This window comes from Pocillopora verrucosa, chromosome 13, assembly GCF_036669915.1.
Source record: "Pocillopora verrucosa isolate sample1 chromosome 13, ASM3666991v2, whole genome shotgun sequence".
In the NCBI taxonomy this organism is placed as follows: Eukaryota; Metazoa; Cnidaria; class Anthozoa; order Scleractinia; family Pocilloporidae; genus Pocillopora; species Pocillopora verrucosa.
In genome coordinates, this window is record NC_089324.1 from 10,290,043 (window position 1) to 10,317,655 (window position 27,613).

At 37.9% G+C, this 27,613-nt stretch overlaps 1 protein-coding gene across 4 annotated transcripts in view; it reads left to right on the forward strand.

The window, feature by feature from the left end:
* Nucleotides 1–485: 485 nt before the first annotated feature.
* Nucleotides 486–27,613, forward strand: part of LOC131788618 (uncharacterized) — a 30,872-nt gene continuing 3,744 nt past the window's right edge. Inside the window, exons 1-12 of one of the 4 annotated variants that reach the window (XM_066160652.1) lie at nt 486–683; nt 1,408–1,491; nt 4,455–4,685; nt 4,962–5,165; nt 6,035–6,196; nt 15,707–15,860; nt 16,458–16,681; nt 20,340–20,559; nt 21,707–21,963; nt 22,093–22,255; nt 23,390–25,650; nt 26,286–27,519. In XM_066160652.1, the coding sequence (XP_066016749.1) occupies nt 4,491–4,685; nt 4,962–5,165; nt 6,035–6,196; nt 15,707–15,860; nt 16,458–16,681; nt 20,340–20,559; nt 21,707–21,963; nt 22,093–22,255; nt 23,390–25,650; nt 26,286–27,519 (5,074 nt within the window). In that variant the 5' untranslated portion in view covers nt 486–683; nt 1,408–1,491; nt 4,455–4,490. The other 3 variants (XM_066160654.1, XM_066160653.1, XM_066160655.1) reach the window with 3 other exon arrangements.

Sequence of the window (27,613 nt, forward strand, 5' to 3'; positions counted from 1 at the left end):
TATCATCTTTCCATCTTTATCCTCTGTCATTGTTTCCCTGCAGTGCAGAAAATACAAAAACCGCGAAAGCGAAAGTCACATAAAATAAGCCGGAAATTAGTCAGAGCTCCTGATGCACCTATTCACCGGAGCCCGCGGTAGTTCTGTAGTGGATGATGGAGGTTCTTCCGGGGAACGTGCTAGAAGTATTGTAAATGATCCCACTAAGGCGATGATCGATGTCTTTGACAGATCTATGCAAACTCCTTTAAAAAAGGCACTGCGTGGACCTTTTCTTAGTTCATGAAAATAAAACAGACTATTTAAGGTGAACTCAAAATCACGCTGAGCACGGACATAACGGATCAATATTTGTTCCTGGGAAACTGAGCTCGAAGTGTTTCCGAGGAATAAATATTAATCCGACATAACTGTCTCCTGCTGACAAAATGCAATAATTCCATCATGCCTTGCGATCGCCAGACATCATTGCTGTCTAATCCAGCACAACATCGGCCATGACGAAAGTACTTTGGTTGCGACACAGCTCGATTCTCTCAAACATCTCAGTTCTGAAAAATCCGTTTCCCAGCAAACTAAGCTACAAAAGGTTATAGTGAAAACCGATCGACCGTAGAGCTTTTTTCAGCCGTTTTCAAATTAACGATTTGTGAATGAAACATAAACCACCACCAGAGACAATGGTAAGTTACAAATTTACTTAAGGATAAGGAAATGGCATGATAACTTCTTGCATTGTTTACCTAGAATCATTTCACATTCGTATTTTAAAACCATGGAGAAAAAAATCTCATTGACGAAAACAGGAATATACACAGATGTGTTTGACATTCGAACAGCATTTCCTTTGCGTTGTTAAATATGAATAACTGAGAACATTTCTCTAACGATGGACGCTCAGATCTTCATCGCCATTCAAAATATTTAAAACATGATTTCTGAGTTTTACTAAGCGCCTGATCTTTCGACAATTTTTATTTTCATATTTAAACGAACTTGATGATAATGGAATTAGTAAAGCATTAGTCGCTGAATGATGTCATTTAAAAAAAAAATTAGGCAGCATGAATAACATTTGTGATCACGCAATTGGCTTTTCACAACTGCTTTATTTGTGATGAATGTACGTATATGTAAATCACTGAAGTTTTTTTCTCTCGCATCTGAGCGACTTTTTCTAGTTAAGAAAATCTTAAATCATAACAAAATATTGTACTTGTTAGCGATCGACAGGTTAACTTTAATCGAAGATGATCAAGCAATGATTTACTAAATCTTATGGTCATGTTTTGTAATTTTTCGTTAGTTGCGGTGAATAGGTAAGTTTACCAATATTTTAGCTACCTATTCATGCAACTGAAACGGGCAGTAATATTTGACTTGCCAATTTTTGGTTTACTTTTCCAGTTATTTGCAGAATCAACCAGCTGAATAATATCGTTCGCCCTCCCGGAAGTACTCAAATTTTCTCGAACGCTTAATCAAGTTCCGGTAAGAATTGTTTGAATTATTCTCTTTTCAAGCTCGATATAACCTGAGAAGCATTATAACTTACGATTTAGCACTTCAGCTGAAACATCACAGTTGTTTTCGATTGGGTCATTGCTTGTCAAGATTATTATTCAAAGATTTACACTCACCACGTTTGTTTGTACTCGATAAAAATCATTCTTAAAAGTGTACATGTCTTGATACACTAAAGGGTTTGAACTGGTTTGAAATGGTTTGATATGATTTGACCGTGTGGTTTGGGTAATTCTAAGAAGGACCATATTGGTAGTAGCGACTGACTTTTCGACAACCTCCTCCAACGACGGAAGTCCTTATCAAAGTCGAGCGTAGAGTTGTTGTCAGGCGAGTGTTATAAGTCCGCCTAGTGTAAATTGATTGGTTAGTTTTGGCTTGTAGTTACTGCCTGTAAGACGTAAGTGGCTTTACGCCAATTGAGTATAAATGATAATGAAAATAATAAAAATGATTTGTTTATGTTTTCCAGACCATGAGTTCTTGCTCTTCATCCAGAATCTAAAGTCACACAATTCCTAGACTTGTCATAGTTCACTACTAGTTAAAAATAACTTCAATACAATTTAGATAGTCTTAAAGCGATAATGTATATAAATATATTTCTATATGAGTCCTGTAATTTACTAAAAATAGAATAATGGAATAAATGAATCATTGCCTATCTTTTGCAACAGTATTAAAATAATGGTTCCTTCTCCTAATTGAACAGTCCCTGTCTGATATGTTCCTAATGTCCTTAGGGAGGCTATTAAAGACTTTGGCAGAAGTATGTCTTTTCGAACTGTTAATGGTAATAATAATAATAATAATAATAATGAAAATAATAATAACAACTAAAAAAGAGCAATTTAAATGGAAAAAATATATCTAAAAGATAAAAACCAAACGTTTTCGACAGCTAAGTCATCATGAATCACGATTATGATGATGATGATGACCTAACGTGGAAAACGTTTGATTTTACTTTTTGAATATATTTTTTCCGCGTTTATAGTTCATTTTTAAATCTAAGCGAACTTTATGGACAATGATGATAATAATAATAATAATAATAATAATAATAATAATAATGATAATAATAGTAATAACAATGATAATAACTATTGTTTATTCACAATTAAACCAAAAAGCGAAAAGGAGATAAAAGAAGTTATAGCTTTCTGGTTTATCTCCTCGTAAAAGTAATAAAAAAATTTGTATCTGTTTTGAAATAAGAAATACGTCGAACCTTAAGGTAACTAAATGTTCGCAAAAAGCGCCCGTAAGATGGTATTTGAGTCTATTCCTATAAATGTTAAATTGTCCACCTCAACGATCTATTTTGGCAAATAATTCCATGTATCAATAACACGATTAAAAATAATTTTTAGACTATTTAAAGGTGCAGATGTAAACTTAAGTTTGAAACAGTGACAGGGTCGGAAATCATTTGCGAATAAAAAACATTCTGAGGGGTCCTTGACCATTGTCTTATAACACTAAGTAAGCGAAGAAAATTATCTTCTTTGATACCGTGTTGGCCATTAAGAAGCTTCAGACTTTCTTCTAAGGGCATGTCCTACCCAATGTATAGCTGCATCTTTCTAGAACAGAAAAAAAGCGTATGTTCTTATATTTTAGCCATAACGTAAGAGGACGGATTATCTTAGTACCCTTCAAAGGAACATGTCTTTCCATGCAGTCAAACAGCATTGTGTCGAACATTTCTAATTTCTCATCTGGGTCATGAACACCGTATATTGCACTCATTGGTAGGCCTTTGTCATCCTCAATAAAGGCATATTCAGTCTATTCAGAGAAGCGTCGTTCATTCCTGATGTACCTGTATCACAGTCCAAATCGGTTGAATCGTGCGTTCCCGCAGACGTACGGTACATAGTAATTGCTAATCAGTGGTCGCGGTAGCACATCTGTGTTTGTCAGTCTGTTTACATAGTTAGTAATAAAGTGATCAATTGGATTTTTCGACTTGGCTGTGATTCGTGTTGACTTAGAGTGACTACCGGCGGTAGATCGTGTATGCAGAGAATATCAGTGTATTGCATAGGTAATGTCGCGTCTGAGTTAGGCACATCAATATCGAAATCACCTGTTATCACAAGTAGTCCATCTCAGTGAACAGAGAGATGATCTAGCATAGTTTTAAAACTCTCTAGCAGTATTTGTTGAAAACTGTTATCACAAGTAGTCCATCTCAGTGAACAGAGAGATGATCTAGCATAGTTTTAAAACTCTTTAGCAGTATTTGTTCAAAACCTCTGTTGTTACTTAGCCCAGGGATCTCACTTTATGTCTGGCTTTAGTTTCTTAATGTCCTGAAGACGCTTGAACTTGATGTCCGCCGCCTGCTTCTCTCTGATCTCGGTTTGAAATACATTCTCGTATCCAGATATTGAGACATACGGTCAGGTACTTGTTAGTTGTTTTCTAGCCATGTCTCACTCATACTGATGCTATCAAAAGGATAATGATTGATTGTGAGAATATCACTACTAATCAAAACGTCCTTCCCAGGGCTAGTCTCGCCATGACGATCAGAGTACACGATCAAGGATGCTAGGATATGTTTTTAGATCTCTTGATGAAGACATTGCCATGACTTGTTGTTCTTATGCTGCATTAGATAGGTAGTTTCTGTCTGTTATGGATTTCCCCCCAGTTTTATGGCTGGATCAGAATTGACCTTCGCGGGAGACCGTCAACGTAATAATTTACTTATTAGTCTATGTCAAATCAAAATAAACCATGGCTGGAAAAGTTAGAAAATTAGTAAAAGGATTATGGCGCTCAGGAATCACGATTGGAGAGCTTAGTTATTCGTTTTTATTTGTTTGTTGTTTAATTACTTTTTGATTTGTCGCGAATAAACCTTCCATTGCTTGAGGCTATAGAAATTGTCAGCTGATTAGAAATTTTCTGGTTTTCAGTTGATCAATTGAAACGCAAGAGGAGAGAGGCTGGAAATGGATAGTGAATATGTACCAGTAGCCGAAGAATTTAAGAGTCGTGTCATTGGAAGGGATGGAAGCGTGTTGAATAGTATAAGACAGAGATCCGGAGCAATAATTACATCCAGATATAGAGAAGAAGAAGGATTTACTGTCAGTGGAAATGACCAGCAGAGAGAAACTGCAAAAAGACTAATCTTAGAAAAAGTGGTGAGTTGATGTTTTACTTATAAACGATGCGGTAACAAAAATTAAAAAACCAAACAAACATTCTGGATACCATACCGTTTAGTTCCAGATTAGTTTCTATAGCCTATATACTTTCCAGATTAGATGTTTAAAAGGTAACTACATCGTATGAATTCTTTAATGAACGCAGGTGATTATGAACATAATTAAACTCGTTTCGTTCATTCGAACGTTACAGAGTGTCCACGAATGCTGTCTAATTTAGATTTACGATTTAATTTAGATTTTCCTTCACAGGAGGAAATAAAGCTAACCAGGTGGCAGAAAGTGGAGATTCCAACCGAATATTACGGTTCGGTGATAGGAAGGCACGAAGCTAATCTTCTCGAGATAAGCAAAGAAACAGGGGCAGAAGTGACCCGTATAAGAGGAAAGGTTCATATTATTCAGGGAACCAAGCAACAAAGGGATCACGTTAAGTTGCTTATCAAACGCAGAGTGGTAGGTAGTTTGGATAAATGTTTGTTTCCCCTCAGTCAATAAGTTTTGAGTCGCTCTTTAACCTGCGTAATTTTTTTTTCGCCCGAAGAAGTGAAGGCAACCTTCCAAGCCTCTCACCATCATAAGTGTGCCACTCAACTCCTCAGATAAAGTGCAAAAAAATTGCCAGCTACGCAGGGTAGAAAATTCTCATCTTTGTGTCTTTTTTGTTAGCTTTAACCAATTTTGTTTATTACGACAATGTCGTTATTATTTTTCTCGCAATACCATTACCGGAGGTGCAATTGTGTTATTTGTACGTGTTCCAGATATTTTTGCACATGCTCAAGGTCAAAAGTTAAGAGATGAACAACTGTTTCCTTCTTAATTGTTGCACGTGCTCCAAGAAATGACAGACTTTACTCAATAGCAACTTCCAAAAATCTCTCATAAGCTTGACAACCTATAATGGTGTGTCATTTTAAGAAGAAAGGAAAGTGGATGTTTTATAGAGATTCATCTTTTGCAAGCCATGGTGAAGACTTATATATATATTGCTTTTAAAGCAGGTTTTACGCAGAGCAGTACAAATTTCACTACGTACCTTCATTATGGGATTATTCGGCTTTCGAACCAAGTCACTTTATTTCTTCTATCTGAGTGCCCGAGAGGATTTTCCTCAAGGTTTAACAATGCGTGTGCGTTTTTTTTCTCTTTTCCCCCTTTGCTATTATTTTCTTTAATCTATTGCTACATCTACTATGTATATCTGTGTTGGCAGATATTTAAGATGACTGCAGGTGCAAAATATGAATAGTGTAACATTTGACAACCACCTCAAATCCCCTTTCTTTTATTAAAAAGTGTACAAATGAGCTCATCATTTTCAGGCTTTAGCACGACTCAGGGGCTTGAAGAACAACAGCTATACAGTCTGCTGTTTTATCGACGGTTGGAATGTTTCCGAGAACTGTAAACTGAACCTGGAGCGAGTCTTCCCTAACTCGCAGGTGCAGTTTCGACTACAGTCTTCAAGAGAGTCCAGCTTACAGGTTTGAAATTATATTATGTATAGATTTAGCCAAGCCTAAAAGCGGAGCTCTTGTTAGCTTATTTTCGAGCCCTTTATTATACTGAACAAAAACTGTAACGAGACTCTTTATCACTGGCTTTAGAAGAGTTTCTTTAAGGGGATTTAGGAACCAGTCCAGGTGGTTGGGAGGGGGAGAAGAATTGACAAGGTCTGCAACCTGGGAACGATGCCCTCACAACTTGCAAGGCGATCAACACGCATGCTAGTCAGTGGTTCTTCAAATAGCCTAGGACTTTCGTTGTTGTTTCTGATGTTTTGAGCAAATTTTCGAAGATTGGGAATGTTTTCTTCTTCAGATGAAGTGTATGATGTCAGCATCAGTTGAAATTATATTTTATTAAGTGTTACTCATAGTTCCGGTTTGGGAAAATGAACCAAATTGAAAGAAACGACTGTAAACTACTTCGCGTTAATACATCACTGGTCGATTGAAGAGTATACAGGAAGGAGGAACGGTGAGTCAATAAAACAATACGCTAGAATCGTATGGGCTTCTCCTATATCCTCTCTTGAAGTTACCAGGTATGACTGTTTGCCCCACCATTTTCCCCCAACGTTTCAACTTCCTCTGTTTAGCATAGAAAATTAAAAAGAAAAGCAATTTTCAAGTCGTTTCAGAACCTGTAGTTTTTTTAAACATTTTTCTCATTTTGATACTCTTGTTTCAAGATTGTCCTCTGGCTGGAAATGCACGGCGTCTTTTCGAGATTTTTTCTGTTATTTAGTTCGGTTACCTGCTGTAACTGCATATAATTTGGGTGTCTTTTAGAAAACTTGAGATAATACCTGGATTTCATTTTACATCACAAAAATCAATCCAAACATCAAGCAAGTTTTCTCTTTCGTTTAAAAGTTCAGTTGATGTTGTTATTGGCCATATTAAATAGGTTGAAAATTTTTGGGTGGTATTTTCTCACGTTTTTAAATAACTGAATTTGCTGGAAGGTGAAGTTGTTGCAACATGTTAAGATGAGACGCAACAATAAATTTTATTGATGTGTAAATAGTTTTCATTTGACTATCTATTGGCAAGTCTTTGTATCATATTGTAACCCAACAATTTTCCACAACTTTTAAACACCATTACAAAATAAAAATTAGTCAGGGAAATGGAAAATTTGTGGCATATACACCACGTTTGAAATGCCATGTCCATAATAAGCTTACTGGATTGAGAAGGGTGTATGTGGGAATAGACTCTCGTCTGTATCATTACTTTGCTAATTGCTCCTGTTTCCAATGTTTTGATAAGGTTGAGCTGTCAGGGCAAAGGAACTAAGAATTTTAGTAGGCAGTGACCTTGTTCAAACCCGGAAACTATCATTGTGAAAGCCATAGTTGTGCCTGGTAACTCATTATTATAAACTAGTTTTAAGAAGGATACAATATTTCATTACATAAGTTTGATGCATAGGCTGTGCACAAAACTTTAATTTGATTATACTTTTATAGCCAATACCAATCCCTACTCATGATAAAATGTTAGGAGGATTGGAGGAAAAATAATATGCCATATATCTGCAAGTTTTCATACAATTGTTTTAATTACATGAATATTAACTGATACTAGGAGATCTGAGAATATTCAAAAGAAAAGGAAATTTGGTTGAAAAATTAGAATTCAGCATAGGCCAGATAAACAAAATTCTTAGAAAATGAAGTGTGTACTAATGTAAAAGCTAAGCAAACTTTCTTACAACACCTGCCTGTACCTGTATGGCACATAGTAAAGTCATTCTAAGTTGCCATCACCCCGGTTTTATACATTGAAAACACATGGATATGCAGATTTCCTATAAACCTGTTGTTCAAGCTTGGTGATGACTTTGAAATTGTAATGCACACCTCAAAAGGACAACAAGTAAATTTCGAGTTTCTATTTATTCAGTTTAGGTTAGTGAGGTTAAATTTAGTCACGCATTCATACCACAACAGGTTCAAGAAATTTCCAGAACTAATTTATAAGGCTAGCCTACCTGGAGCAATCACCTTCATATACAAATTAGACCAGATTTGTACTGATCATGCACAAAAGAACTATCTATGATAAGAGGGAAGGCTTTCCTTTCTTCATATAAAGAAATACTGGGGTTATCATCTTTCCACAAACTCGGTGGAAAGTGAGAGTGAATGCTGGAGTCACTAGTCACTAGTCACTATGTTATTTGAATAAATATCCAGATTTGCACAACTCTCTTACTTCAATTTTTTAATCTATAAAGCTAAGGCATTTACATTCTTCCTTTATGCATGCATTAAGTGGACACAAATAAATTTAACTTTCATGTGTCAAAATACCAAAAATGTTCTCTTCATCAAAGTGCCCTAAACATTACAGGGGAGTAAGGAGGTCAGAGTAAAACATGAATTAAAATAGGAGGGCCCCCATTAATTTCAGTCCTAATGAATGGAGGATCTTTGCTTTTCCAGAATCCCACTCTTTAAAACTCACTTATCTTATGACCAATTCCTGTTATCAATGTTTAGTTTGGGTATGAGCATTGACAAGAAACACCATGCATTAATGAAAGGTTGAGCAAGAGTATTAAATGCAATCTAAATAATAAATATTATGTTACAATGTGGTAGCTTATACTGCAAAATTATATAGTCACACAATTCCAAACAAAGGAAGTCAGGTTATTGACTCACCTGCTTCAACTTTTGAGGGCTTAGGGTACAGAGAAATAGAGATGGTAAACAGTTACAATTAATATAAAGGTAAAAGTCTGAAAGCTAAAAGATATACATTGCAATCATTAGACCCTATGCAACCTCACAAAAATGGGTCAATTGCCACCATAACTTCTCCCAAACATCAGGATTCATTCTTACAGGAAATCATTAATTTTTGTCACTAGGTGGTACTGTACTTACAATAGTTCTACCAGCACAAATGCATTTTTCTAAAGTTACAGGTCATCAAGAAGGTTCCTGCATGGGGACTGACATTTTAATTACCTCAGCAAACTGTAACCGTCAGAATTGCAAGCCAAGGTGTATTTACCAAGTGCTCAAGTTTCCAAATTAGACACGTAATCGTTACAGTGGAGTTCACTTCTTTTTGAGGCTGTCTTCAGCTTGATTGTCCTGTTACATATGAAAACATCAAATGTTACTCACATATTCAAATAATTACCTGAATCAATGTTTTTTTAATAACCTGCTTCCTTTAATTGTGCTCCAGAAATAGTAAATGATATTGAAGAGGAAAGGAAAAAGTTCTTGAAACATGTCATGTGAAATGAAGCTTTGTTATGAAAGTTAATTGCGACAGCGGCAAAAACATCTGTGAAGCTATAATAAGAATTACCTTTCCACGTAAAACAAACCCCAATGAAGCATGATGTGAATAAATTTAATCTCACCCAGTTTGAATGTAGAATCCAAAATCCAATTAACTTACTGGTGAATAGGAAAAAGCTCAATGTGTTTTCCTGCCTCTGTCATTCTAAATACCACAAATCAATAATGCCACCAATTCAGTGTGATTTTTTTGATAATGTGTTCTTTTTCTTATGGACATCTATTTGTAGTACCTATCTTTACCAGCTGACATCCGAGAAGAATCAGGTCCACTCTCTCTGGTAATTTGACACATTGCAAGCAAACCCTAAAACTGATGAAATTTTATTTGATCAAAAACATGAAGAGCAATAGAGGATATTAACTAGCACAATTTAAGTTTCCCTTCTGATGAATTCTGTGATTTTTTTTCTGTCATACGGTTAAGTTCACAGTTTCTCTCACTTCACTGTTTTCTGTTCATTTGTTTGTTTGCTTTCCTGACAATCTGAACTACTGTTGCCAACAAATGCAAAGAGCATATAAAATGTGTACAGTTATTAACCCTTTAATCCCTGAGAGTGACTAGCATCTAATTCCTCCTTTCAACATCACCCCTGAATCAAACATAAAGGTTACGAGAATAATGGAAATGATAATCAACAGAAGAACCTCTTGATTGTTAAACAAATTCTCCTTGCCAACAAATAAAGTAATATGTAGAGAACAGTAAGGAGAATATGCATACTGATTTTTGGGTGTAAATGGTTAAAGACATCATGTAATCAGTTTAATATAAGTAGATTATGGCTTGAATATATGATTGCAGTAAGTGCAAGTGCCTAGTAAACATCAATCTATAGTCTTCTACTCTCCCACCTTGGAGGGTGTCTCGTGTACATAAAAATTTTTGTATACAATTTTTAGCGCAAAAAAGTTACTAACATCGACAAAGAAAAACAGCCACACCAAAAAGTTTCATTTAAATCATAGCATCAGTTTCTCATCACATTTTTAGTTACATTTGAAAGCATAAGAATATTTTAATCTTTACAACATAATGAAATCCCCATTTTAAGACATATATGTACCAGAAAGACAGCAATTAAATATATATACCATTATGCTTCAGTAAAGTGTTCTTATGTAGAATGAAGTTTCAAACTTATTGAAATTAAGTTGACTTCATGATTCAGATTTTTGTTAAAGAAATGTGTAATAACTCTTTACAAGGATGAAAAGGAAATGCCATTTATGAATTTTAAAATAGTAAATACCACAAACTTATGGATGGAATTTAAAAAACTACTAAAATATGGCATACCTATTCACTGAGATTTTATTCATTGGCTAGCACAAAGAGATATTAAAGAGGCTTTGTGGGAAAAAACCAGGGTTATAAAATTAAAGATTCAGGAGAAGCATATGACATTAACTAGTTTACTGATGTTCTCATCTGAATTCAATCTGGAAAGAGAACTCTATAACACTTCTGTTTTACCTTCTCACACTTAAATTAAAACATGAAATTTAATCAGTTGCAGGCAGGTTAAGGATAAAATTAAAGGATAGATAAATGTTACATTAAAAGAAACCCCCTACAATAAAATAAAGCAGAAGCATATTACCTTCATGACTATTCTTCTTAATACTGCTACAATAGGTATTTTTTTAAGCAATTATCTACATAATTATGTAGCCAGGTGTAATATGCGGTCTTAAAACCAATTTTACTCTACCCTTCCTCCTTAAAGGGTGCCTTGTTAATGCGGTGGCCCACAACTGTCACGGCAAAACAAAAAGTCAAGGTACTACAAAATTTACTTACGGCAAAACAAAATTAACTCACGGCAAAACAAAATTTACTAACGGCAAAACAGAAAAAACGAGTTGGTCAGCGGTTGTTAGTTGCACTCTATTGGTACGTCGTGTAACAGTAAACAAACGAAATGGCGACCTTTGTAAATAATTTTGGCTACCGATTTTCAGTGAATTTTTAAAGAACAATTTTCGTTTAAGTTTCAAGACAATTTGAAGATTCAAAATAAATATTACGTACAAAAATGCCAAAGTTAAACACAAAATTAATAAAAAAATAGGCCTGAAATGAAATTCTATCTTGTTCTCGTTTATACGTTGCCTAGCACGTGACCAAAATTTATCCAGGCGGAAATCCAAAATGACGGTGACAATCTGGGCTTAGTTATATCCCTCAAACCTCGTTCCCGTTTGTCTCATTTAATAAAGAGGGAATCATTAGTGTTTTCATTAAGACAGTATTGCGTTGATTTTCCAATATTTACCATAATAGACAGTAAATTTCACTTTTCACCCACATTTACTTCCAACCTTTTCTTTTGAACCAGAAACAAAAATGATATATGTTTAAAACACGACATCATCCACCCTTGTCAAATGTAATAGCATGATCATTTCAATTGCAATGCCTCCTTATCCCAATGTTACTTTGTTTCTTTGCTACATTAGCGAACAGTGAACTACTACTCGTACTCTAAATATGACAATCAATCACAAAATTCCCTAAACCAGATAACATTAAACATAATCCAAAAAACCATGTAAGTCATCAGTCAATTCACGAGTTTGCTCACAGAGCACTTTGATTCGAGCTCACGATGTTTTGCTCCGCGTGTGGTTCGGTAGTAGATGAAGATGCAAACTTTTTTAAAAGCTGTGATAGAGGTACGTTTCTTAATTTTAAGTGTTCGTATTTGCATTCCTTTTAGTTCCAAATAACGATAGGCGTGAGAAGACACTGCTATAAATTAGCTTATTAGCACGCGTCTGGAATAAGATTGTGCATGTAGCCTGTGTGTAAGAAGAAAACATTCATAATGTATGTGCCTTGATGAATTAAGGATTTTTCAACAGGTGGAAAAAAACAATGAAGCAAAATAATGTAGCTTACCCTCAATAATCAGAGGAAGCTATACTTTAAACAGTGTTATTTCCTTAAGTCTGTTTAACATCAATAAAACTAAACATAAATGATTGTGGAAATAACCAGGAATGTTTTGGCCTTTAACCTCGTGCTCTCTGACTGTTTGCAGGTACGATATTTTTTCACGTGTGTTGTTACGGCTTTTCTCACGGCCGGAAATCCCTGTATAACACCGCAGTTTATGTAATAAAAAAATCTTCCCGATATTATGGTGCCAATACGAGTTTATCGTTCATAATCACCTATGAAATTCCGAGATACCGCAGTGAGTTCAACAGATAATATCCAGGAAGGTTACAGAAACGGACTCTCAAAAACTGCTCTTTAATTCGAAAACTGTAAACAACAATCATTTAAATAGAAGTTGTAGAGATAGTAAGTTTTGAGCTCGGTGAAGAATTAAGAAAGATGTTTTTTCGTCTTGTCACGAGCGTGGGACAAAGGAAAAAAAATCCTGAGTCCCCACGAGGAATCGAACCTCAGACCTCCGGATCTGCGCCCCGATGCTTTAGCACTGAGCCACAGAGACTATTCGGTGAGCGAGATCTATTACGAAGTTGATATGACACGCATCCTGCATACTGCTAGGATCAGCAATGTCGATAGCGTAATGTTTTATAGATAGAAATAGTAGAGATGGTAAGTTTTGAGCTCGGTGAAGAATTAAGAAAGATGTTTTTCGTCTTATCACGAGCGAGGGACAAAGAAAAATTCTGAGTCCCCACGAGGAATAGAAGCTAAGACCTTCGGATTTGATTTCCGATGCTCTACCACTGAGCCACAAAGACTCTTCAGTGAGCGAGGTTTATTACGAAGTTCACATGACAAACGTCCTGCATACAGCTGGGATCAGCAATGTCGATAGCGTAATGTTTTTTAGATAGAAATAGTAGAGATGGTAAGTTTCGATCTCGGCGAAGCTAAGACCTTCGGATTTGATTTCCGATGCTCTACCACTGAGCCACAGAGACTCTTCGGTGAGCGAGATCTATTACGAAGTTGATATGACACGCAACCTGGATACTGCTAGGATCAGCAATGTCGATAGCGTTATGTTTTATGGATAGAAATAGTAGGGATGGTAAGTTTTGAGCTCGGTGAAGAATTAAGAAAGATGTTTTTTCGTCATGTCACTAACGTGGGACAAAGAAAAAAATTCTGAGTTCCCATGAGGAATCGAACCTCAGACCTTCGGATTTGCGCTCCGATGCTCTAACACTGAGCCACAGACACTCTTCGGTGAGCGGGGTTTATTACGAAGTTCATATGAAACGCATCCTGCATACTGCTAGGATCAGCAATGTCAATAGCGTAAAGTTTTTTTTTAAACATGTGCTTAATGGCGTGCGTGTGAGCTCAAATTGCCAAGACCTCGTTTAATTACATGATCACAGCTCGGACGCTTCTTGCAAAATGTGATGACTATTAATTTCAGAGATTGATTCTTCAGTTGTTGTGGTTCTTGTTTTAAGAACAGGAGGCGTAGATTGTAAGACACACAAGTTTTATTCAGAAGCAAGAAGAACACTACACTTAATCATATCACACGTGAATAGTGATAAATGCTTACATTTTATATGCAGTGACCAAGGTACTAATATGATGATCGCTGGTCGGAAATGGAGGCTTACCAATATCATGACATCCAGCATTAAGAAAAAATTATCGTATCGCAAGCATGTTCATCAATACCCGTGCATTAAATACGCCTTGAGATGTTGAGCGAAGAGAAAGTGGCTCCATGTTTTGTGAGACAAACCATTTCCTGAAGTTCGAACGAATCGAGTATACAGCATGAAAGCATGGCGCTGAAAAGTACTCATCCCGTGATAGAACTAACTCCATGTTATCCGTGAGTTTGTTCGCACCACACATTTGCGGTCTGTAATTAAATTCTCTGATGTTTGACGGGTTCTCGCCTGACAATATTGTCAAAATCAAATTTTTACCGCGTCAGACTTAATGCAAACAACATTGCTGACTCAATCTCATTTTATTTCAATTTTGGGAAAGGCCATTACTTCGTTCTTAGGGTAAAACAACACATCTTCGACGCCTTTTCTCTTTCTCTTACGCGTCCCTCTCGTCGCATTCTGCCTATTTTGGTGACCTTTCCAACTTTCTTGAGCGTTTTTTTCGACTCGCTTTACGCCTATTACTTCTTGCTTTGTTTGGTTGCTCTGTCTCTTTCTTTCCGGCCTATTTTCATTCAAACCCTCTCTCCACGAACTTGAACTATAGCAATTTCCTCCGGTTGACAAAACAGTTTGCCTCTGCCGGTATTGTTGCTTTGCGAATTGATTAGAAAGTGCAAAATACTGAGAATTACTGTTCAACTACATTTTCCCGCTCAAAACGCGGCTTCAAAGCTTCTATCCCACGTGAAGCCCTCGTGTAATATCTAACCGTGTGCTCGCGGTTCACTGCACTAAAGCTCGGATCTCAGGCATGCGCCCTTCATTGTCATCTGGTGGTGTCTCCTGGCGCACACTGATGGGGCATCCAAGCTACGCACGCAATCGCGCCAGCGCATTATCTTCTTCCTTCCATCATGTAATAGCTAAGATAGAGCCCGCAGTGCAGTTGGCCGCGCATGCTAATAGTAGCACCCTCTACGGATGCCCGCACGGTCATAAGTCCAATTTTTTCGGCTTGATAAGTTACTACTATTTCGTATAATTATGGGGCTGCCGCTGGGCGCGCTGCGCACATTATAATTTAAGGTCTAAACAAGTGGGTACTACTTATTCTTTGACAATTTAAATGGAACGAAATTGGGTCGTGGTTAGCAACTAAAGGTAACGCGTAATTTCTCATGGCTGCAATATAAGCCTGTTTTCCAACTCACTTATCGCTTTTTCACTCTTTGGTATAAGTTATTGTATACTTCTTTGCACTTTGAAAGTTAAACTGGGATAAAGAAGAGCGTCCTCAGCAAATTGAACCCCAAGTATTGTATTTTGAGTTTTTTACCCTCTTACGAATCTTTATTCATTTCATAGTGGACCGAACCAAAGCCAGTAACATTATTGGCCGCACCTTTATGTAAATTATTCATAGGTTACTCGTGCAACTGTGACAACATCTCATAGGGCGTGCGCATATCTGAATAAAGAACAACACGCCAAGTTTGTTATGCACTTTGTCTTTGTCAAAGGTCAGTGATATCCAGTGAAATAGTTAGATGATGTTTAACTTCTTCATGTATCTTCCTTTGAATAGGAATGTGCGAGTGACTCAGGCTATTTATCAAAACTCAAAGACGCCACGTTGGAATCGCTGCGGAATCTGAAAGCTAAAAAGGATTCAAGCAACCAGTTAGAAGCTGACATGTGGTGTCATTTTGGCCTAGCTACTATTGGTGGGCTCAGTAAAGGTAACACCTGACCCCTGGAAGCTCAGGTCAAAAGGAACTTTCACTACAAAATACTAATTACTATATTAATGATATTGCAGTCATCATATTGTGGAACGATAAATCAGATAGCCTCCTAGGCACGTTATAATTACACGAATCAACGGACAGTTTGCTATCATTGGTGCACCATTAGCAAAAAGATTTTGCTGTTTCTGTGGCTTACAAAAATTCACAGAACAATAACCATTATGCCTCGTGGATGTGGCAATATTTTATGAATACCTTTTGCCAGTATGGGGTTAACATTCAAGTAGCACGAGTGTTGTTATTATTGTCATGTTAATTTTTTTTCATTTCTTTATAACATCAACATTTTTTGCTCAGTGACCTTGACCGTGATGTCACAACGATACTTAAACGTCGATTAAATTCCTCAATTTGTACCTGTTTATACGTTATAACACCCTTTATTCCTCCTTACTTTATATTTAACTTAACACAAAATGTTCGTTTCCTACTACATTAATGACCATGAAATTCAGGGATTTTTACCTGAGTAATGATCTTTGGTTGGTTTAAAAGTTTTGCCTAAAGAAGCATTGTTATCCGTTACAGAGGACATTGAGAAAGAGGAATGGAGCATAGATGATGCAACAGAAATGTTTCAGTCGTCAGAGGAAGGAAATTACTGGAAGGTTACTTTTCAAGAAGGCGTGAATTTCATTGAGGATATTTTCAGTGGATATTATCATGACAAAACACCAAAAGAATACCTAGACTACGCTGCAAGATATGACTTAACATTTCTCACTCCATGCAGTCGTCAAGTGAGATGTAAGGTGAGTCTATTTACGGTAGCGATTAACGTGACTGGGGCCTGTTTTTATAATTCCCGGTACCTTAACGAGCCTGAAGCCCGGAATCAAAGTTTAAAGAATAGCGAGGCAGATTCTGGCTCAAGTCCATTTTTTTCTTTAGCTTACAGTTTTATCTCATAATTTTCAAACCTTTTGAACCGCTATCTTGAATCAAAACAGAACAGCTTTATGGGCCCGTTAAGTTACCGAACTTTCGAGAAATGGCCCCTAGCCCGCTTATCAAGACTTGCTTGGTTTACCTGACAAGATGTCAATTATCCCAGCCGAACTCGCACAAATTAGCAATGTGGCGATAGAAAGTTCAGGCTCAAGATGCGAAATTTTCAAAAAATGATTAACTTATCAATACCGATACAGCCAGCTACGACACATCCGATAGAGACTGTATCAAAAATTAATATTTCGCTTAGTTAGGTGTAACTATAGCTGCAAAGAAAGCAGTACAAATTAACTTCATTTACGTCAAGACCATTCTGCTGTTTTACTGTACGTTTTGGAGAGTGTCAGCATCGTCGGTTAGCTACTTTTGTTAGCCCATCTCACTTTCTTATTTATGTTAACGAAGAATTCAAAGTGTTAAATGGTTCTATATTCACATTTTTTATGCTATAAACGTTAATACAAACAAACAACTTTATTTAAGGAGGGTAAAACTCAACAAACTGATGAACTAGTGGCCCTCGATCCTAAAAGTGCTATAATTAGAATTAAAATGTATTCGAGGATTATAAAACTTGTCGACAGGTCCATAAGAATACAAGCTAAAAACTAGATAAAATGAAATATGCCACTTGGGTCGGGTTAAATCGCATTCGGACTGAAATGTTCTACATCATCATAGCTCGTTTAATAATGTCTGTCAAAGGCCTCTCTGTAAGAAGTTACTGTTGTCGCCTCTTTCTTTAAGTTAATGGATAGCTGGTTCCACAATCTCGTGGTAGATACGCTAAAGGTCCTCCCTCCCTCGGTTTCGCGATTGAAACGAGGTCAGATGAGATTTAATTTACTATAATAAACAGTTCGTGTGTGAAGGTCTGCATTGAATTTGAGTAAATCGTACTTGGTAGTGGGACAGTTTCCTTAATGCATAAGGACTAAAGTACTCTTATTTAACTTACCTTCGTCATAGAAAGGAAGCCACTCTAATTTCTTAAAGAGTTCACGCTGTTCGACCTTGTATCAGCTTCCAAGAAAATTCGGGCAACGCGATTTGAAGCTTAAAGACTCTCGTTATGTTATCACTTGAACAGTTCGACCAAGCAGTTGATCCACTTAACATTAGTTGTTTTATCATTGTGCTGTAGTATAATGTCCTCTGTTCAATGGGGAGGAATCTTCTTATCTTCCTAAGCAGTGCTATTCTTTAGGATAGTTTCTTACGCAGTTCTTCAAAGTGAACATTAAAGTTTAGGTATGGGTCAATGGTAAGCCTTAGGAGTTTCTGACTCTCCACCTGTTCATGAAGAGTTAATGAACCATCGACGATCTTATTTGCAAGGCGTTTCCTGATCACTAACCGACATTTCGTCTTGGCGGCGTTCGTCACCATCTTTTTGGCAGCCGATCACAACGAAAAGTCATCTAGGTCTTCTTGAAGGGCTGATGTGATTCCAAAAAGTCTATTTGTCACGTCGGATGAGAACCTGAGAGTGGTGTCATCCGCATAGATGTCGACGGTAGAACGCTGAGCTGCTGGGGAGGAGCGACATTCGTCAATGACTACGTACTGTTTGCTTCCACTCAGATATTTCGTAGTAAGTTTAGTTCGTTACCATATATCCCAGAGACATTCAGTTTTGTCAGAAGGAGATCAAGGTCTATTAGGTCAAATGCTTTCTTGTAGTCAATAAATACTAGCCTTGTTGCTCTGTTTTTGTCCAAGTCTAGGAACAGCTGATCGACTAGTCGAGTGAGGGCGGTCTCGTTTGAGTAGAATTTGTGGAATCCGGACTGGAGATGATGAAGTAATGCATTTTTCTCAAGGAAGTCGTACAAGTAGTCGCAAATATACTTCTCAAATAGCTTAGAAAGTATCAGAAGCACAGTTATCGGTCGATAATTATTCTAGTCATCACAACTTTCTTGCTCCATGTAAGTGGGGGTCGCTTTACCGACTTTCCACTTTGTAGGGGATGTCTGTGTGTCGATGCAGTAATTGATTAGCTGACGGAGGGAATCAGCGCTGGCTGGTGCTGCAATTCTTAGTAGTTTTGGCAGTGCTAATCATTTTTGAGCTCTGGCTGGGGATTTAGGTTGTTTTGCTGGTTGACAAAGAAGCTGTTCAGTGTCTCGGTAATTTCCACTTTGTTCGAAATAATCTCACTGTTATCAACTAGCCGCTGGAGACTAAAATCGTGACTGTCACTCCCTGACAGGAATTTTGATCAAGTTCCAAAGTTTCCGCGAGTCTTGCCAGCTCTCAGAGAGTGAGAAGTATGCTTGCTTTATTTGCTTAATTTGGTTAGCCACGCTATTTTTCGCACGTCTGAAATTTAGCTAGTCGTTGTCTGTTCCGCTTTTCTTGGCTTTGGTGAGAAGTTCATCACGCGCTTTGATTTGTTCTACGATGTTGTCATTAAACCATTTGGGCTGGGTTTTCCGCTTCACTCGCTTGTTTTTAAGAGGAAGAAAACTGTCAACAAAACCATTAAATATTTCATACCTGGTGTCGACAACGTCATTGGGGTCATCGAAAACAAACGCGCAATCCCAAGGCACTTCTTTCAAAGTAGCAGTAAACTGTTCTTTATCCTTGAGCATTAGCCGGCAACCGAGGAGAACTCGCGTTGAGTTTGAAACAAGTCCATTCGATCTCGTCGTACCGAAGTTTCGTGTTTGATAGTCTAAAACGCTAGGAGTGTAGGATGCTTGACTTTGATGTTGCTTAGATTTCTGAAAGCTGTAGTTGGTAAAACAGAGATAAAAATACAATACAATGCAGACAGAACGAGGAGCCGATAGACCACGACCACCCGCCATCTTGGTTGTCCAAGTAGCTATCTCGATGGAGGTATTTTTTAAAACCTCAAAAAGTACAATAATCTAAACTCAGCCACTTCTTTGTCTCCGAACATAAAGCCATATATTTTTTGATAAATTCTTCATTTGTCACAGCAGATATAGTGCGTAGGCAGAGAGAGGCCGAAACAGTTCAGTTAAACGAGTAACAACATTAACTCATATTGCATTTTTATCATGCCGCAATACCCTCTTCCCGATAAAATATCTTCCTGCATTTGCCAGGGTTATGACACATCAATAATTTTAATGCCTCGCCAAGTTGTCGAAGCAAAAACCTTTTTGCAAGTTTAGGAAGCTCTGACGCAGGCATTCTGGAAATTTATTTTATCATTACGTACATGAAAAATATCTTATTTTCAGTAATTTCTTGGGTTAAGGTCAGGTTCATTTTGGCTTGAAGATTGAGTTCTTCCCTACTGGCACTCTCGTTGAATCTCACGAGTTGCATTTATTTTTTTTTCCATCGCAAATAAGGTTGTTTTGAATATGAATAACAACAACAACATAAGCAATTCATTTCTAAAGACGTAACTAGAAGGATTCGATGAAAGCTTGAGTTGTATAGCTCAACAAAATATTTTTAAATGTGCGCTTTTAGGTCTGGGTGGCTAGAAAGGATCTCAAGAAAAAATTGGAAGGCATTCCAGTACCATTTAGTGACGTCAAGAACATCCTGAAGGAAATCCACTTCACCGATGAAACCACTCGGTCACGAAGTCGAGGCTGGATAGTTCTCCCCTCGCGAAGATATTTGCAAGCAGATATTTTATTTCCCGGGTGTGAATTTGATTGCAGACTCACCATACGTGAACGAACAGGTAGGTTCCGTGGAAATACTCTCGTTGCATAGCTGGTTTCCCATCACGTCAGGTACCAGGGTCTGCAAATTTTGATGCCATAAAAGGCTAAGGAATAATTTGCTTCTATAAGTCCTAAGAGCCTTAGAGCACAGAGGAATTTCAACCTTTCTCTTTGTCGGAGTCTTCTATGCGATGTTTAGGATTTTACGTGCTTTAAACCGCGGAAACCAATTACGACTATCACAAAAGGCTTTATGAGAAGGTATCAACTGGGTTAGAAAATGGTGGAAAAGTTACAAATTTTAACCGTTAGTTTTAAAAAAAATTAACTCGGCGTGAAAATTTCCTATCTACGATGTGTCATTTCAAAATGTCAAAATCCCAGAATGTTATGCCTCTTGAATTGTGGCCAATGCGGTTGTGACGATTACACATTCTATCCTGATACCGAAAACAAAGACCTTCGAGTCAGGTCCCGCAGTCATATTCCGCGAACCAGGACATGCAGGAGTGTCTTCTTTCCGTGCGTGAAAAGAGTTGAAAGCAAGTTGACTAGTTTTAGGATCTTCAGTTTCCTCACTAAGTTTGTGAGTGATGGGTGCTCTAAAAGGCGTAATTAGTTTGTATCGAGCTGGGGAGGAAAAGCCAATTGGAAGATATAAGGCACGAATTAAAATCCAAGAAGAACACCGCTCTATTTCAGTATTTTATTCTGATCGTTGTTCTTGACTTTAACGACCAAGACAAGAATTTATGGTTAGGGTTAATAAGCCTTGAAGTTTATTCGCCTTGTGAAAATCAGCAGCCTTGCAGAAAATCACTCTACATTGAATATCAACCCAACAGCAGCTTTATCTGGAATTATCCTCGTCGCTTGATTCTCATGGTTAAAGCGAGCGAGTAAATGAGTTTTAGAGAAATGAAAATTAATCATTAAATTTGTGTAATCTTATCCGTAAGCCGTAAAAGCCATCACTCGAGTGCATGAGACCCTCCTATGATGTAAATTATGAATTTTCCGTACGTGTGGAGGAGATGAAAAGTACAAGTTAATCTTCATGGAAAACTGCTCAAAATGATCGTTGCCAAAAAAAATTCTGGAAGAATCAAGTTTTGTTGTATTTGTTAATGTTCGCAGTTTGTGTGTGCATTTGTGTTTAAATAGGGAATACCACAGATATAGACCATGTACCCAAAGAAGATGTCATACACGTGTTGGCAGATTATCTTTCTGAGATGACTTTGAAGGAAGACGACTCCTTTGGACTAAAACTCCCGGAAGAGATCCCAGAAGGATACCATTTGACCCACAAGCGGTTTTCCAAACGAATCGTGTACAAGTCCAAACCAGGTTTCAGTGTAATTCTATCGAGGGAACGATCGTGGCGCCTTGTTGTGACTGATAAAAGATCCAGAGAATCGGTATTGACTACTAGATAAAGACAAACCGAGTCCTCATTGCTTAATGAAAGCAAGGAGGTTTCTTTTAACATTATCCAAGAAGCAGCTGGTTATATAATGAATCCTTTTTATTTTCATTCTTTTCTGTAGACTGATCTACATCTACATTGTGACGAGTGGGATAGGCTACTCAGGAGTGGGCAGTGGGAAGCAGAGATGATTGTCAGCAAGTTACCCGATTTTCTTGAATTTGTCAAAGAAGTTCAAGGCTTTGTTGCCGGAAAGATAATGAGAAATGGGCTGGAAAGGATAGGTAAATAGAAAATTGGACTTTTTCTGAGTCTATTCTTTAATTATGTTTAGTGAAATAAACTGAATTATCGTCGCTGGACATTCGTCATAATAATGACAAAGAAAAAATTTAAAAGAAAAGGTAGGCGATTAAATGAATTAATAAAGCTGCCATTCTTTTGCCACGAACGTAAGACAGAGAGAAACATTTGAGTTCAGTACGAGGATTTGAACACCAGACCAGATTCCGCTATCCAGTATTACCTTTAGCTAACTTGGTTAACTCCTGCGAATTGGTTCTTTGTTCATCCACGGATTCTTTGCAGTTTAATGAAGTCATAGATTATGGTACGCAATATCTGAAACTCGAATATACTTCGTCGACTCTAACTTTTCCTTTGACAAAAATAATACATTTCTGGGATAGACTTGCGCGGTATTGCTGTAATAACAAATTAATGAATAATTGTCTCAGTCTACAAATGGCACACAAAAAGGAAAGTTTCCTGAGCTTCAAAATTTCTATTTTAATTTGGTTTCTTAGTATTATACCGATACTTACCACCAGCCAAGTTAAACTCAACAACATCTGTTGTTGTTTACAGTACACTTTTACTTCCGTAAATGTAAACAATGCTGTTAATTTTGATTGATTCGCAATTGCAGTCGAGAACGCGACAGTTCCCATAAGCAAATACAGATCTTGACTTGTAGGATTTAAATAAAACGTAAAAAAAAGAAGTTTAAATTTCAGTTATAATCAGACAACAACCCTTTTTCCCCAATGCAAGTAAAAGTAATTCTCTTTTTTGAGATCGATCCTACACATGTACAGAAGAAACATGGAGTTATCTTTTCGATGCATTGAATAATTGCAAATTTGTGGGCTTAAAAGGGAAAATCTCACGCCATCGATAACAATCATTTCTCCCCATTACTTAATCCATCAAATGAATTTGAGGAGATATAACCTATTTGTATTTAGAATAAAACTCGACTTGGTTGGTTGATTATTTGGTTTTGTTTGTTAACATGTTACCTATTTCTTGTTTGTTTGTTTACATGTTACCGATTTCTTGTTTGTTTGATTCACTCTTAATTCGATTTTGATCGTTGGGATTTCTTAATATACGTTTCTCGATTGTCACATTTACAGTTCCTCCAGAGATTCGTGCTCGCGGTCCTCAAGCTTTAGAAGCCTACAGCAACGCACTGGCCGAAGGTCAAGCTTGTGTCAAGAGAGTGCCCCTAATGATAGTTGGGCAAGATCGGTCTGGTAAAACCAGCGTGAAGAAGTCCTTGAAAGGAATTTGCTTCAACCCTGATGAAGACAGCACCCTGGGAATTGAGGTCGATCGTTATCATTTTAAAGTAACCACCGAAATATGGAAGACAGGAGAAAAAGACGAGGAGGCCAACATTGATACCACAGTTATTTCATTTGAGCATAGTGCAGCACGGTGGATTGCAGACAAACTGACGGCGCGTGAAAAAATTGCTGAAGATAAAAGAACAAGCTCAGCCGAGTCATCTAGCTATGATTTTGAACTATTTGACACCCCAGAGGAAATTGAACCCAATGAGACTCCAAGTTACGCAGACCTTCCAGAACCATCTAGAAATCCAGTATCAACCAATACCGCCGACGATGAACCACATTTACCAACGAGGGAAGTACGAAATCCTACAGAATTAGAACCAGATGAAGATTTTCTCACCACAACGCTGGAAAAATTGCCTGATTTCGACGATGTTACGAAGCTAATTTCCCATTTTCTCCGAGACAGCGGGGAAGATGACAAAGAAAACACCTATACAATGATGTGGGACTTTGCTGGGCAGTCAGTGTATTACGTGACGCACCCCCTCTTTCTCACAAGAAGAGCAATCTACTTTTTGGTTTATGACTTGAGTAAAAATCCAAGAGACAAAGCCACGTCGCTAGTGAAGCAGGGAGTTTATAGAAAAATTGAAGATAGATATAATTTGAAAACGAACTTGGATTATTTAGACTTTTGGATGAGTTCTTTGGCTTCCTTAGTGAGTGATTGCCAGCAAGTGGAACCCGAAAAGCTAAAGCCATTCAAGAAATTTCCCGCCGTTTACCTGGTGTGCACACATGCTGATCAGCCCTATTGCGATCATAATCCATTTGAACTAGCCAATGAAATATTTGGCGACTTAAAGAACAAGCCATATGGTGCTCACTTGTTTGACGTGTTTTGCGTTGATAACACTAAGTCAGGCAATGAATCCGAATGTAAAGAAATCATGCGCTTACGAGAGACCGTATATGTCGTTTCTAAAGAGTTACCACACGTAAACGAGGTTGTTCCAATCAAGTGGTTAAGATACGAAAAAGTTCTTCGCGTCCTTAAGGAAAAGGATCACAAGTTTATCTCTCTCTCGACAGCGAAAAAAATCGCTTCCAAGTTTTGTAACATTAAAGACAACGAAGTACAGACAGTGCTTACCTTTTTGCACGATCTGCGAGTTTTGATTCACTTTGACGACTCTCCGGAATTGAGTGAGTTAGTTACTTTGGATATCCAGTGGTTGATTGACGTGTTCAAGAATGTCATAACTGTCAGGGCCTATCACGAAGACAGAGACTTTGCTCCTCTTTGGGAAAAACTCGAGAAAAAAGGAATCTTGGAAGAAAACCTCCTCAAACATGTTTGGAACTCTTTGGTTCCTCAGAAAAAAACCCACGAGAGTCTTATTGCGATTATGGAAAAATTCAGCTTGATGTGTCCTTGGCCATCATCAGATGACTTGTGCAACAAACATTACTTGGTGCCATCGATGTTGCGAACCTTTCCACCAAAGCAGATTATTAGTCTGGTAGACTCTGCCCAACTCCCCTCTCTTTTCCTCAAATCTGATACAGGTCGGGTCCCGCCTGGCTTATTTCCCCGACTTGTGCTGGAATTTATTCAGTGGTGTCGAAAGAAATTTCCCGGCGTAGATCTGCCCAAAACTTATATCAATTTTGCCAGATTCAACATCTTTCCGAATCAAGACCTCTCCCTGGTTCTCCTCTGCCACTCTTCCACAATTGAGGTCGTTGTCCTCAGTGTAAAAAATGCTATTGATGAGGTCGATGTTGACTCAATTCTAACTTTTCGCAACCAGCTAACCTCGATCATTGATCGGGTGTGGAAAAAGTTCTTCTGGGTGAAGAACGTTGGATGCGAAGTGAGTTTCCTTTGTCCTGTTTGTTCTTATGGACGCGTGGTCAGCTTCTGCTCACAACATAACGAAGAAAGTTGTAAGCAAGAGGAATGCCTTCACTTCATTTCAGAGTCAGATTTAGGGGATGAAAAGCAGGCCGTGTGTACCAATTCTGTAGCCGTTTTGGACAACAGGATTCATGCCCAACAGTTTGCCCCTTGGATTCCTTCTGGTGAGGAAAAGGTAAGAAAAAGATTTTTTCTCCTGGCATGAATTAGTAACATACTCGATTAGCAACAACGTTTGGGCAGCAAGATTGTTATTGTCATTAGCTGTCAAATTCTCAACAACTCTAAACACCAACAAAGAAAGAGCTGATCGTGTATGGTAGTCCATATATAATATTTTATTAAAGCAGACATGTGCATTTTCGCTTGAAATGGATACGATTACAGCGTTCTTTCTATTTAAAATATTTATTTCGTCATAAATCAGATTGCCATCAAGTGATGCGCAACATATCCTCCTTAGCATTACCATGATCGATAATTTTACACCAATATTTTTGCATCTGAATGTAGTGTGAGTGAGTGTTGCATGGTATTTATAGCAGAATTTAAATCCTTTTTAAGTTTTTCCATCCACCTGTCGCGCGTTGTGGATCCTCCATATCACTCAATTGATCAAGATGTGGTACGCGGGATTTCGTGTGTTTTCAAATATAAGTAAGAAAATTTCTAACAAGACAGAATTAATTTTTAATTTTATACTTTTTTGTTTTTCTTTTGTAGAGTATTGATCAACATAAATTTATGGGAACACACCCAAAGTTTTTTATGTAATTATTATATTCTTTTTTTGACCCATTTTTTCTTAAGGGTTTGCCCTCTTCAAATGTAGCTGCTAGATCACATAGTGAAGCAAGTCAAGTGAGTCGAATGAAGTCTGCTACAGCATTGAAGGTGACTCTCCTGGGCAGTGAGTGGAGTTCGTCAATGGGGGGCTTGTCCACCATCAACAGACAGCTTGCCATTCAGTTGGCCAAGCACTCTGAAGTGGACGTTACTCTCCTTGTCCCACAATCTGCCTGTTCTGAAGACGAGAGGAGAAATGCATCAAGTCACAATGTTTCCATCCAGGAAGCCAGGAAACGGATAGGCTTCAGTGATCCTCTTGATTGGTTAAGCTTCCCACCAAAAGACCTTGTCATTGACTTTGTGCTGGGTCATAGTGCAAAGCTTGGTAAGCAAGCCCAAGTTATCAGAGATTCTCACAATTGTAAGTGGATTCAGGTGGTGCACACTGCACCCGAAGAACTTGCAATGCACAAAAACTATCCTGAGGCTATTTCCAAAGGTGAAGAGAAGAATTTAACTGAAGTGGAGTTGTGTAAGTTGGCAGATGCTGTGCTAGCAGTTGGACCAAAGCTAACAGATGCTATCTCCACTCAGCTCCGCTCATGCAAGAGTCAGGAAGACATCCTTCAACTGACTCCTGGAACTTTCCGTGAGTTCTATGACGTAAAACAAGCAAAAAAGGAGAGTAACAAGTTCAAGGTACTGACCTTCGGCCGTGGTGATCCAGAGGACTTTAGTCTTAAAGGCTACGATATCTCTGCCAGAGCAATATTTGAACTAAAAGACAGGTCTTACAGTCTCATATTCGTGGGTGCACCTGACGGTAAACAGGATGAGGTTGCAGCAAATTTGCTGAAGAGTGGAATCGATAAAAGCCAGCTGATCGTGAGGAAGTTCGTGCAAAGCAAAGAGAGATTGAAAGAATTATTTTGTGAAGTTGATCTCTGCATCATGCCCTCCAGAACAGAGGGTTTTGGTTTGACCGCCTTAGAAGCGTTGTCTGCTGGTCTTCCCATTCTTGTCAGCGGCAACTCAGGATTTGGTGAAGCACTGTGCACTGTACCATCAGGCATATCATTCGTGGTGGAGTATGAGGACCCCCGGGAGTGGGCAAAGGCAATTGCTGGCATCCGACAGAAGGAAAGATCAGATCGACTTCAAGATATTCAACAACTGAGGAGTTCATATGAAGAGAAGTTTAGCTGGGAGAAACAGTGTGACTTTCTTGTGGAGAAGGTGTGGGACATAGTTCATGGTGAGAATGTTTTGGCTATCCTTCAAAAAGTGTTTCAGTGGGCTCCGCGGCTTACTCGGTCTCTCATTAACTGTGATGGAAAGCATGAATACCT